This window comes from Mycetomoellerius zeteki, unplaced genomic scaffold, assembly GCF_001594055.1.
Source record: "Mycetomoellerius zeteki isolate Tzet28-1 unplaced genomic scaffold, Tzet1.0 scaffold82, whole genome shotgun sequence".
NCBI lineage: Eukaryota > Metazoa > Arthropoda > Insecta > Hymenoptera > Formicidae > Mycetomoellerius > Mycetomoellerius zeteki.
The window spans coordinates 94,461-108,649 of NW_017257851.1; the positions used below are offsets into that span (position 1 = coordinate 94,461).

Sequence of the window (14,189 nt, forward strand, 5' to 3'; positions counted from 1 at the left end):
CTCGTCCATCGATCCTCCGAGAAGCCGTATCTTTTCGAAAAATCGAAGAGTTATCGGTTTTTCACTGATGCTCTTTTCCACCAGCTAAGTAGTATAGTTTGAGTTTTATATGTTCATATATTTTCTAATTCTAAGAATTAAAAAAAGATTTAACGAAATGAACGATCAACCAGAAGATTCTGATCTATCGGTCTGAATTTTTGTTATCTCAGTTAGAATTATATCAGATTATTAATAAGAAAATTCTGATTTGTTTATTTTCAATCAGAATCCAACTATTACAAGACTTTCCAGTGTGTTGTAGTCCGATGATCCGATATCGATTCGTACGGCTCTGACTGCATTCCGTAAAGCATACGATGCATTATTTTATCTTTATTCACTGAATATTAAACAAGGATAAATGATACATTACGCACTTTATGGAACCACTTTACGGAAACATCTGCATCGCACAGGTGTGTCTTTTTTTTTCAATACAATGGTACGATAAGAATGGCGTACCTCACAATTGAAGGCCACAGATTGATATTTCTAGCCGGATTTTTCGCGATTACCTTGTTGCGCAATTTGTCGTTCGACGAGCGCATCTCCAAGCAGAACAAGTCACGATAATGTTAAAATGATATGAAAATGAACCGTAACGATTGAAAAATGACTTTTAATGATCATGTTGGAGTCATTTTGACATCATTTTGATATGACTTGTCGTTTTGCTCGAGTCGTTATATCTGATTGTGAAATTTTTGAAATGGCGCGATCTTATCGTTCGAATGTGTAGCGAATTCGATTGAGCACTGGTATACATTAAAGTCGTCATAAAAAAATTATTAAAATGTGTTATAAAGATATATATATATATATATATACATATAATATAGAAACAAAATTAAAACATGAAATCCTGAATACACTTTATCCCAAAGTCAACAAAAAATCAAAATAGCATCAAAGCGATTTTATATTTTGATGCTTAAATCAATAATCATTTTATAAAAAAAAAACGTTATTTTAACTTTCTCTTGACTTTGTGTATTCCGTGGGATTGTGCTGTTAGGTAAAATATATATTTTATGATTCTAAATATTTGCATTTCACTTTACATTGGAATCAAAATGTAGTGTGCAATTGAGGGGATGGACGGAATAAAGGCACAATTCTACTTCGGCCCTTTTTCTAGCAATTAGCTTTTTCATGTAATATTGATCGTAATAGAAAAGTATTGTAACATGTAACTTCTTAAAGACATTACATAAATTCATTCGATACTGTACTCATTTGTATATAATAAAAAGTAGCAAGTTATTTTAATTTTTATTAATATCAAGATTTTACAATTAGGATTTTATTCCACCCATCCCCTTAATTCTACACATCAATTAGACGCACTACAACACACTTCATGTGTGTAGCCTAATTGAATTTGCTATAAACCTCCACTTGCCGAGTTTTGAAGCACGATCGCTCGCAGTTTGTGTAACATCTGTCAAATGGTTAAGAATCTAATTGCTAAAAATCCTTGCGATCGGAACTGTAAGACAGATGCAAAGTATGCATGATTATAATTGTACGATTGAAAATAAAAATCGCGTTTTTTTTTTGCGGAAAATGAGGTCTCTCAAGCACTGAAATTTTACGTAGAATTTGAAATTATAAAAAGAATTCACAATTTCTCGCGCTGAACAATCCCAAATAACCCAAGTAACAATTGTTATTCAATGGTGATAAAAATTGAGTACTAAAATCGAAAAATCCTGAAGTACTAAAATTTATATGCACGTTTGCTTTTTATGGATGAACTTTCTAAACTGGTACACATCGATGTAGTAAGTCGAAGCGAGACAAATATAGTTTACCTTACTTCAATTTATTGCACTGTGTACAGTAATTCAAAGTTTTTGATAAAAAAAACAGGCCTAAGTCTCGGATACCGACGCGAGCTCGAAATAATGATTTTTGCTTTAATAAGGATAAATACAGATTATTAAAAAGTAAAGAATCTTGAAAGTGTTTATTATTGAATTTATACATCACACGTCTTATTCGTATTTTTAAATCAAAACGAACGAGAATCACACGGAGGAAAAATCAAATAGAAACATAATGTTAGAAAAATTAAGCTAAATATATACGATAATCACACCGCTGACGTCAGTCAACAAAAAAAATCAAAGTTCCCATTTATCATTGTCCTGATTACAAGATAAGCAATGATTCACAGAAATTACGCCTTTTTTTAATTAGAAATTATATAAAAAGAATCGTTGCGGTTTTTTCTTTCTTATGAAAAATTATCTCGAACATCATGAATGTTTCTTGAATACTGAAATATTACGTAGAATTCAAATTATAAAAACACAATTCACAATTTCTCACGTAAAATAATTTCAAATAATTAAGGTAACAATTATTTATTCAATAATGATAAAAATTAAAAATTAAAGCACTGTGATTTATATAAACATCTCAGAATATTTTCAAATCAAAATCTTTTAATATCTTTCTTTGTAGAACTTCAGGACCAAGCGGCGACACCATTGAGCGAAAAGGATGGACCGGCTTCTCAGAAAGTACATGTGGCTGTGTATTACGAAGCGTTATGCCCGGACTCGCGTAGTTTCGTTTTAAAACAATTAAATCCAACGTATCAAAAACTCTTGACGAACATAGAGATTGAGCTGGTGCCGTATGGTAAAGCGAAGGTAAGAAAACCGTTGCGATTCTGGTAAAACACAGAAATCAATATCATAAGGACGTTATTATTATGATCTTATTTGTCATTTATAAGTTTAGTTATGTAAATAACAAATGAAGTCATGATGATGCTCTATGGGGGGTTCTGTATTTTACCTGGAAATTCGTTGTTATTAACCGCGTTATATTTTAAAATTAATGCAACTAAATATATCGCGAGAATGAAATCATTAATCGAGACAATTAGATCAGTGGATCGAGTTAAACGGCAAGCTTTCTAAAGTTACGTATTCGATTTCCAACACAGACGATAAAAACGAGTGATGGGTATCAGTTCACGTGCCAGCACGGACCGATCGAGTGTCAGGCGAACATTATACACGCTTGCTCCATCGACGTCATTAAGGACCCATCGGTACAACTGCAATTTGTGGCCTGCATGATCGAGAATAACATTGACCCGGTACGAATAATGAAAACGTGCGCCGAGCGAATACCCGTTGACCTGGAGTCTATAAAAAAGTGTTCAAACACTGGAAGGGGGCAGGAACTCCTGGCAAAGTACGGAGAGATGACGAATTCCCTCGTGCCGCGAGTGTCTTTCATACCAACAATTACTCTTGACGGGGTGAGTGTTCGTTTCGTGACGCTAAATAGAGTATAACGTTAATTTTCATACGTCATATGATACATTTTTTAAACGTGTTGATTAGCTACAGAATAGAGAAAAAAAGTTACCGAGTTTCCAGAAATTCTCTATCTTGTGACCAATTAACATACTTGAAAAACTTGTCGTACGACAAATAAAATATTAATTCAAAAGCAATGTGCGTCGAAAGTAAGTAAATGATATCCGTATATTTTCAGAGTTCTGAGCATCAGGTGAGGATATTGAAAAACTTACTGAAGGAGGTGTGCCTGCGTTTCAAAGTTCCACCAAAAGAATGTGTATCGTGAGAGCACGCATTGTTCACTGCTAGCAAAACATATCTGCATAATCATCGAATTTTGTTATTATGTTACACGAGTTTAAAAAGTCATTTATGAAAAAATATAGTATTTTTCAAAAAAAAAATAAAAACTGTTTCTCTGTTTTATCTCTCAGTAAGACAATTCTACATCTTGTATAAGTCTGTTAATTATTGAAGAGTAATTATACGAAAACAATACGTAATTTATCTTTTCATATAGACGCATAATTGCACGGAATGACGCAGTTGTAAAGTCTCCGTAGTCGTGTGTATCGTAAGAGATATCCCGCAGTTTTTCCGTCACGTCAGATACACTCGGCTGTTTTTGTCGGGGAGATAAAATCGCTTGTATTATAGATAAACACCAGTTTGCTCCCATATAAGTATATATAGGAACAATTTATTAACTTAATATCAACACTTTATACAAACTGTGCCGCTTTATTTATGTACGACAAGAAGTGAAGAACGCCTTTGAGATACGGCAGAGAATATACTTACATACACTAGAAACAATTTTCGAATTAGAAGTTCAGAGAAATTAAGGAGCGTTAAAATTGAATGACTACAATCGGTTAAAATAATAAAAAAGAAAAGAGCTCTATGCTCGAAATAATCTGATTAAAAAAAAAGTATTTCCTCATTTTGTAACGTACAACGTTCTCACTTTGTTTATAGCGCAACGAACTTGTTTGTTTAAAAAATTGCGATTAGCATAATCGAACGAAAACTCACTTCGTCGATCAATTTTACGTTCGTATGTACACATCGAAATAAATACAACGTTTGATAAAAGCAGGATGTGTCTTGGTACCTCCGCAAATACGGTATAAACTTTTTTTTTTTTTAAGAACAACAACGTGTATTTCAATAACAAAGATCGAGGGGACGCTAAATTAAATATTAGAAGAGCTAACGCTTCAATATTATTCAGTAAAGATTTGGCATTGCCTCGATGTTAACGTTCACAACAAGAGCTTCCATGCGCCACTCTTTCTTTCGCTCGCTTTCTCTTTCTTTCTATCTATCTATCTATCCTCGGCGCGCGAAAATTCTTTCAATAAATAGATTTTGCGATACGGATATAAAATTACTATTATATTAAATACTGGAATAGAGTCTTTGTAACGTAAGAGACTTAATCGCTAGGTATCAGTGTTCGATGAAACGAAGCGGATTTGGAAGCATTTAGATACAGATGCCTGTCGAATACTAACGACCACTTTTACAAAACGAGTGTGTTGACAAATCTTTCTCATTCTTAATAAAGAGTGTAAGTGTGGAAATATACTTCAGGACACAGAATAACCACAGTTTACAAATAGATCCAATGTGTGCTTTTTTTTCTCTCCCCCTATTTTTTTTTCGGGTGTTTAATGGGGAGCGAGAGTTCCTAATTACAATTAATACCGTACTTTCTTGTAACCTATATCTATTCTTCTCAAAAGTTTTCGAGGGTAGCGAGAAAAGTCAGAGATATGTAAAGTGGATCCTGTTCACAGAGACACAATGAAATATTCTCATAGCAAAGTATCTAGATGCCATCGAACACAAAAAGAGATGGTTGCTGAAACGAGAGGTCCATTAGTAATGAAGGAAACGAATCGAGTAGCTGTGACCTAAAAATGAGGATATATTTATTTTATCTTTTTTACTTTTTTTTATCTTTTTTTCTTTTTTGTTTAATGATCAATGCGATCTAGGTCACCAGAAATACAAGTACTTCTCATTTTGTTCACTTCAATATTAAATAATAAAGGACTGTGGAGGAATTATCTCTTTCATTTTTTTTTCTTAAATTTTTCGTAAATTATTATATATATATATATATTACATATATATTATGACTGAACCACCGACACGCATGATGTTTACGCTGTACGGCATTTATGTTCTTTGCTCTCAAGTTCTTAAGTAACATTATATTGTACGGATCGCACAAAAATCACACCAGTTTCTCCGATCTGGTTGGCTCCGTTTTTACGAGACTGGCACGCACCCCTGGGCGAAGAAAAGTAATGCACCGATCTCACTGTGGCCTTTACTTCCTTTAATCCCCCATCCCTATTTTATTTCTCCATAGATTTACATATCAACAAAAGTGGTGTCGACGTTGTTTCTCTTTTTTTTTTCGTTTTTTTTTTAAATCTTTTTTGCGCGCATGTATGTAAGGCTTTCCTTAGAGTGGAAGGCAAGTTTACAAATAGGAGATTAAAATGGAACTGGAGGCAAAACGCACTTCGTGAATATAGTGTTATAGTGTTTCTCTTTTTTTCTTTTTGCTCTGTGTGTATAATCTTTCGTGTGTATAGTTTCTCGCGTAAGTATAGTTCGTAAAACGTTACGTGTACGTGTGAGTCCCGTGTGCACGAGCACGAGAGGCTGGATGATGTTGATTCAAAGCGTAAGGAAGAGACTTTTCTTTTTTATTATTTTTTTTCAAATAGGAATGTCGAGACTTCGGATCCTGGAGCTTTCCATCGATCGCGTCGCGACTCGTCCGCGTTCGCGCGACGTCATCCGCATGACAGATATGACAGACATAATCCCGTCTCGCAAGACGCGACGCGCGCGAAAGCACTAGGTCTGAGCTCCTCGAAGCTTCTCCTCCAATTCTTTCTTCCCTTTATCTCATCTCGCTCTCTTTCATCTCTTTTTTTATAAATTTTCTCGCTCGTTACTTATATAAATTAAGTTATTCGTTTGTGAGGCATCGAGGGGTCCAGCACAGCTTTTGCATTTAAAGTCATCATCAATAACCCAGAGGCCGAAGCGCATCGTATTTATACTCTCTCTCTCTCTCTCGCTCTCTTTCTCTCTTTGTCTGGAAAACGATCGGTCCAGGCCGAATTCTCTCTCACAGAGACAAACAAACATTTGTACATGTGCATGCATTTTAACGGTAGAGACATCATCATCTATTTAGCAGCTACGTATCCTAATGTCATCATTCACTATACACGTATCTCGTTTATTAAAAAAATGAACGAAGGAATTCTCGAGATGAATCTTTCTCTCGATTGGCAAATAAACCTTTGCTGCTTTTAATATTATCTTACATCGGATTTATACTTTGTCCCTAAACACACATTTCCTCTCCCTTTGTAAAGAGAAATTACAATTCTTCGACATGCCTTTCTCATGAAAAAACTTGCGGGAAATGAAGGAGGATAGATGGAGGCGTAGAGAGGAGGAGGGAAGGACGATGGTGCTGAAGGGCGTGACAAGAGGAGAGGGAAGGAAGAAGAGGAGGGGCAGTCGAGAAAGAGAGGAAAGTGGAAAATGCACTTTTTTTTCTTGTCGTTGGTGCACATGCGCGCGCAATTGTGTGTCTTCGCGTTATCTCACTTCCAAACTTGTTTTATCCAATGGAAATAAGACATCCGAGTGAATGTGTATGTGTGTACGTGTATACTCTTCGAGAGTGTTGCGTTCGTATGTGTATCGGTGTAACGAGTTATTGTTATGTGTGTATGTGTATGTATACACGCGTAAATATTTGTGTTTTGAGAGATAATGATTTTAGTGGTATAACTCTTTAATTAAACAATTAATTGCCCTGTATTACTTATCGTTAAACGATGATTTTTTTTTTAACGCGGTATCGGACGTTGACTCTTCGCGCTTTTATAGAGACATCTTCATATCCTGATACAAGATTTGTCACTTTCTGGTTGATTCTCGTTTTGTTACATATGTTTTTTCTCTGTTTCTTGAATTATTTAATACGTCAACACCACTCCGAGTCGCGAGTTCTTCCATTACACAGGTTGCATTCACTTTGATGTCATCATTGTGACGAATTCTGAAAAATACAACAAAAGAAATGTCTCGTTAGTTACGTGCGCATTAGTTTACGTTATACCTAAGTCTGCAAAATATGACAGTTTCGGTAAAATAACGACGAAAGGTAAACAGTCAGATATCTCTTATCGTGACGTCAAAAGCGAAGAAGTTACAAGAAGTTATGCGTCAACCAACTGTGCAAACTTCTTTATTGAAAATTGCATTAATTTGCAGAAAAAAAACGATTTTGTTGATAAAAAAAGTTGTTTACTTGAACGTAAGAAATGCTGGCGTACGTATAATTGGAAATTTCATTCAATTTTAACGTCATAATCTAAAAAATTGTTTAAATATCTCCCCAATATCGATAATTAAAATTATAAATTAAATATGCACAACAGCAATAATTCTTTCAATACTAATAAAACGACGTATATTTAAAAGATTCTGTATGCGATATATCAACAATAAGTCTCATTTTGACTAATTAACAAATCAAGCAATGTAATACAACCTTCATAATTAACTTGGCCGTCGCCGTCGATATCGGCCTCCCGAATCATTTCATCTACTTCTTCATCAGTGAGTTTCTCGCCCAGATTTGTCATGACGTGTCTAAGTTCCGCCGCGGATATGAAACCATTTCCATCCTTATCGAACACTCTGAAGGCCTCTCTAATCTCTTCCTCGCTATCCGTGTCCTTCATTTTACGCGCCATCATGGTCAAGAACTCCGGGAAGTCGATTGTGCCGTTACCTAGAATTTCAAGATTTTCAACGTCGATTCTATCGAAATTGTTTATTTTTCTCTTTTAATAAGAAGGAGAAGCTTTGACATCTTGCGACAAAGTGGAAAAACAAGCTCTTCCAGAAATATTAAACACGATATTTAACCGAAGGTCGCAAGTGGAAATAGAATAGAGCGAGACGATTGATTTTTGTGTAAAATAATTTGTAATTTACGATTAGCATACGTCAAGAAGTTACATTAGGATATGTACCATCTGCATCTACTTCGTTAATCATGTCCTGTAGTTCGGCTTCTGTGGGATTTTGACCAAGGGACCGCATGACCGTGCCCAATTCTTTGGTAGTTATAGTACCATCGCCGTCTTTATCGAAGAGCGAGAACGCCTCCTTAAACTCTGCGATTTGTTCTTCTGTGAGTTGATCAGCCTTTAAAATAAAAGACACAAAGCTTAATTCTCTCAGTATTAATAAATTACATACGTATTAATGAGTGCGAACGAATATAATATAGTTATTTTGCAAATATGAATTTTAAAACGTTATTCTAATTCTTATTTCAGCCTTCGATAAGAACTTAAACATTCTACTATCAAGCCAGTTTCTTTACAAACGGTAGAGTTTACGTCGCACGAGCGTCAAGATAATTCCGGAGTATCATTAAAAACGTACTCTTTCAGTTAACGTAACAAAAACAAGTTACGTCCCGGCTTAATTATCGGATTATCTCCAGAAATCTCAAGGTTGCACAAGTTTCGTAAACGCTTCCACTGACGCGTCAAATAATGCAAGGCAATGAGATGTGTGATAATACCGGCAGAAATAGCACAATGATGCATACGCGCGGTTTAATTGCCACTGCATAAATAAGGAGTTCTCGGACTACTTTGAGGATCGCATGAATAATAACAAAGTGACCGGCCGCGTAATTCGTCGCGAACGCTTCGCATTCTACGGAGGCAACATGCGTACCTCGCGGCTCTACGTCGCGCGTAGTAAAAATAAATTTTGATTCTTCTCCAAAAGTGCGTGCATGTATTTAACGCAAAAGACTATCTGCCACGGTAATTCTTTTTTTTCCCTTTTTAATCAAACTATCATCGCACGGAGAGAACACACAACACGCGTCGTTCTACTCGTGATTTAAAAAACGCGGCCGACCGACTCTGCCGCGCGATATAAATTATGCGGCGCCTCTTAAAAACGTCTCCGGAAAATTGTGACAACGTGGAATCTTTAGAAGTAACGTGACGCGAGCTATTTCTAGACGCTAATTACAGACAGGTGCTGATTTAGTACCCGTTCGTTGTAAAGTAGTGTAAAGTCGCAGTAAAGTAGCCGCGAGATGTATCGATTTTTCGCGCAAGGCGGATCGTGTCGTAAGTTCTACTGTAGCAACTTTAAGACAGGTCTTTATTACATACGCTTTTCATCGGCTATCTTTACCGCCGTTATTTCTCGGTCAACTTCGAGAGCATGTAGTGCCGCGAAAATGCAACGTTTCAATCTTTAGAAAGTGAGTCTATTTTTTTAATTTTACGCCGAGAAAGAATGTACTATAAATTTCAATAAATATTTATTTAAATACCAACTTAGAAGTTTACTTAATATTAAAAAAATGATAGTTAAATGAAATCAATGATTTTTAATATCAAGTAAACAATATCTTTACAACGCTTGGTAAATATTTAGTTACTAGTTGAATATTTAGTACTAAATATTCAAACCAATGATTTATTAAAATTTAGTACATTTTTTCCTTGAGTAAGATTTGTCGTAATTCATTATTTCATTGCATTCCTTGTCACAAAATATGACGCTGTTTCAGTGTCATAGTGGCTTCCTTCCAAAAATTTTCAATGTCTTTGCGGAAACATCAAACTCCAGAGGATGGAAAATTCTCTGATTGCAGGAGTATCGAGATAAATGCCTCTGTGTTCATAGATAAGACAGCTTTGCAAATAGCCGCGTCAGGAAAAATGTTTATTTTGGAACCGTTGGAAGTTTTCTTCGCTGACAGGTTTATTCCCTTGGATCTAAAAGTATAATTCAATCTACGCGAAGAAAACTTCCAATACTTGCAAAATAAATATTCTACTGAATGCGGCCACTGTTGTAAAATTCTTTAATTTGATTGGTCTTGCTTTTAGTTCTTCGTTGGATCTAAATGTATAAGCCAATCATATTAAGAAATATTACAACAGCCACAGAGATATGCCAAATGCAGCCACTTGATGAAGAATCGCGTCTGTACTCTGATTCTGTAACTCTTAATGACAATTCGGTATCGTTACATCATCGTTGCGCGGTTTTTATTTGGCATAACATTTGCGCAACGATAATATAATCGACACACACTCGTCAAGAGTTCCAGGCTTTCTACATTACCTAATATTTGAATTTTTAACCGTAAGAAATTGACCAATGATTTATTAGCACAGCCGAATGTGAGCAGAATTATTGACTATGATTAATCAATTTCTCACAGTTTAAAACTTAAAGCTTAGAATGGCTTATCGTAGAAAGCCTATAAAACTGATTCTCGTACATTAGTCGCATCGCAGCGTCGCAAGCGTTGCGGTCCAATCAACATCAATCTAGCTCGACTCTGATTGGACCACAAGCTTGCGACGATGCGATGCGACCAATGTAGAACCAGCTTTACAAAAGTAGAAGCCTGTAGGGCTATTCTGTAACTTTTAACGACGGTTCGGTATCGTTATATTGTCGTTGCGCAGTTTTTTCACCATGTAAAATACCTGCGCAACGACATTCCTAGCTAGTAAAATTGTCGTTAAAAAGTTATGCGGGGTCTACAATAGAAGTCGTAGCAGTCGTAGGGTCTTAAGTCGTAGAAAATTGACCAATCACAGTCGAATATGAGAAGAATAATCAACTGTGATTGGTCAATTTTCTACGACTTGAGACCCTACGACCGCTACGAATTCTATTGTAGACCCCGCATTACAGAATAGGCCTACTGGCGACGCGACTCTTCGACTCGCCGCAGGATAACCTCACTTTTCGAACGTCGGGCGGCGAGAAATATGGCTCCCGGGGCCGCGAAAGCCGCGTCGTGTCAGGGCAGGGCGAGTTTTCATGGGGGAAGGGCTGTGCGAGTAAAGCCAGCGACACACGACGCGTTATTTCCTTGTTGGATCGCTTGCGTAGTAAATTACTAGAAATTCTGCCTATGGTGCAATTCTAGTAATTTACTAAAACGCAAGTATAATAATACAGCAGGAGAAACGTGCATCGTGTGTCGTAGGCTGAACGGACGAAACGTGAATCGCTTCGGACGTCGTCAACGAGAAAACCCGTCATGGAAGAAAGGAGGGGAGAGGGGGGGGGGGGGGGATGAGCTGGCGTAACGGGTTACGGCGGGCGCGTAGGGAACGTAAAAGGAGCGACGGTGAGGGAGTGCGAAAATCAATAGCGAGCGACGAGATGTATCGCCGTTAACGTTTGATCGCCGGATAGAAACGCGTCGCGTGAAAGAAGAGAAGAGAGAGAAAAAAAAAGGAGCAGAGATACGAAAGGTCCGTTCTTATTCCTGAATCAGATTGCGAGTCTACGACTTCCTTTCTCGCTTTCGCCAAAATATCAAACGTCTATATCTATTTCAGTTGAAGTTCTAAAAGTGTACGCTAGTTCAGAAAACAGACCTATAGCGTCAGAAACACACGTACGCACGCGTTACGAGAAACCCGGCAGCGCCCTTAAAGATGAGTATCGGGTGACCCGTATGGATTATGCAAAAGGAGCGGTCGGGCGTTCGTGCTCGCTCGCTTGCTCCGGTCTCGTATTTCGTGCTCCGATAGGTATCTATCTACGCCCGCGATCGAAGGAGAGGAAAGATCGCGGCGTGTGATAACGACGACGACGACGACGACGACGACGACGGCGACGTCGCCGCCACTGCAGCGTCTTTCGATTCGTTCGAAATCTCGCCGAGGTCGCGAGGAACGAAGCGTAGATGCATTCATCGATCGGAAGGATGACGTGAGAGATCGGATATTCCTCTCGATAACCGGAAAAAAAAGAAAATTTTAAAATCTGTTCCGTTCGTCCGTACTTTGCACTTTCTCTCTCGCGATATCTTCTGCCCTCGATTTAAAAATGTATTAATGTGTATATATATATATGTGGGTGCGTTCGGTTTTGACGCTTCAAGCGCTTATAGTGGCTACGTCCAACGAATAAAGCAACTTTGCGACTGTTGTAAAATTCTTTAATATAATTGTTTTTGTCTTTAACTCCTCATTGTATCTAAATGTATAATCAATCGTATTAAAGACTGCGTTCAGCAGAAAAAGCAGCTTTACTCTGCTGATCGCAGTCAATCATTTTGTCTTTATCGTTCACTAGACATAAAACGAGGATGGGAGCACCGAAGGCGCTAAAAACCGAACGCAGCTTATAAATACGAGTACAAAACAGTTTGATCGACAAGTGTAGAAAGTGTAGCAGCGAGCGGATCGTGGGACAGGCAACTTGGCGGCGGCGTTTCGATCTCGGGCGCGAAGGCCGTGAATTTAGTAGTTTACGAACGGACGAGCAGCGAGAAGATAACCGTCGCACGGCGCTCGTCGATTATCTCGACGAGTCCAAGAGGGCAACGCGATTGCGGGGATCCAACGGCCAACGTCAAGTCGAACAATGAGGCGGACAAGATCCGCAAGATGCGAGGATAGACGAGCGAAATTAGCCGATCCGCGGCGAACCATTGCCTATTTGTCTCGTTCCGCGTTAACGTACGCTAGCCGGTCGTAAACGCAACAATTTCGCCCCGCCGGAACACATCGCGGCGTCAGGTCGCAAAACGCGAGAGAGCGCTCTCTCTCTCTCTCTCTCTCCCTCTCTCTCTCTTCCCGAAGTATAGAAATATCCGCCGGCAAACGACGTGAGAGGGAAAAGCAACGTCGAGGCATTTTAGCCTCCCTTGTCTATCCTCGCTCCTCATACGTATCTCTTTCTCTCTCTCCCTCACACGGCGACGATCGATCGGCCGTTACTTCCGCTCGCGCGGATGCAGATTTTCCTCGTTGCTGCGGAAGAAACTCGGCGAGGAGCACGGAGAAGTATAGACGGCCATGCCGGATCGATAACCGCGGGGAGTCGGGGCAGTCTCCGGGGCGGCATGAGCGAAGTACGCTTCGACCGACGAAGGCTGGCAATGAACGGTCGACGAAGAGAGGGAGACGGATGTATAGATAGCGAGAGAGAGAGAAAGAGAGAGAGAGAGAGAACGAGACTCCCGCCGATCCTTCCAGAAAAGGAAATCCGTTCTACCGGCGGATAAGAAAGATGGAGTGCATGGAGACCGAGGGCGAGTTCAAATGCGTAACCTCGTAAATTGCGCATCTCTTCACGGTTTACGCTCGTCGCACGTGCGCTCGGCGGCGACGCGTCAATGCGGCGAGAAACCGAGAGCCCTCGCGGGCACGGCTCTCGGACGAACGCCAGACACGGCAACGACGATGATGACGACGACTACGACAACGATAATGACGGTGACGACGAAATATATGCGTAGAACGAAATGAAGCACGTAACGTCACGCGCGGCGATTACTTTCTCGAGAAACTTGTCGCGGCACAAACGGATGGAGTACTTACCATCTTGTGGGTCCTCTTTTTTTGTTTCTTTTCACGTTCCGGTCACGCACGAGAAGGCTCGGCCCGCGTTAACACACGCGTTTATCCCGCACACTGGACAACAAGAGTGTATTTAATCACAATCCCCAGGGATACGTCGATTGATCGGTCGTACGCTCGTGGGAAAATAAAACGGCTCGCTGTTCGGGCCGGAAAGGAGACTCAACTTCGTCAACCGTGCACGAGCAGACACGCAATAACGGCGGAACACCAAGTCCGGCGAGAAACGCACTCGGGACAGCAATGGAGTCCACCGTGTCTTTCTCGATCTGCGAGGCTCTCTGTGGGCCGCCGCTGGTTCCGCAGCCCGGATATCACTACGCCGTCCCCTTAC

The 14,189-nt window shown here is 39.2% G+C and overlaps 2 protein-coding genes across 3 annotated transcripts in view; one reads left to right on the plus strand and one right to left on the minus strand.

Annotated features, from left to right (window-relative positions):
- Positions 1 to 6,069, plus strand: part of LOC108729939 (GILT-like protein C02D5.2) — a 10,596-nt gene extending 4,527 nt beyond the window's left edge. The window contains exons 1-4 of one of the 2 annotated variants that reach the window (XM_018459321.1): positions 377 to 458; positions 2,512 to 2,702; positions 3,002 to 3,322; positions 3,562 to 6,069. In XM_018459321.1, the coding sequence (XP_018314823.1) occupies positions 404 to 458; positions 2,512 to 2,702; positions 3,002 to 3,322; positions 3,562 to 3,651 (657 nt within the window). In that variant the 5' untranslated portion in view covers positions 377 to 403 and the 3' untranslated portion in view covers positions 3,652 to 6,069. Of the gene's footprint in view, positions 1 to 376; positions 459 to 2,511; positions 2,703 to 3,001; positions 3,323 to 3,561 lie in introns of those variants that run through there. The other variant, XM_018459320.1, reaches the window with a different exon arrangement.
- Positions 6,070 to 6,097: 28 nt separating this feature from the next.
- Positions 6,098 to 14,168, minus strand: LOC108729940 (calmodulin). The gene is made up of 4 exons (XM_018459323.1): positions 13,817 to 14,168; positions 8,453 to 8,627; positions 7,966 to 8,208; positions 6,098 to 7,470 (listed from the first exon to the last, which is right to left on the minus strand). Exons 1-4 carry the CDS (start codon positions 13,817 to 13,819, stop codon positions 7,442 to 7,444), a joined length of 450 nt encoding a protein of 149 aa, XP_018314825.1. The 5' UTR covers positions 13,820 to 14,168; the 3' UTR covers positions 6,098 to 7,441.
- Positions 14,169 to 14,189: the final 21 nt, after the last annotated feature.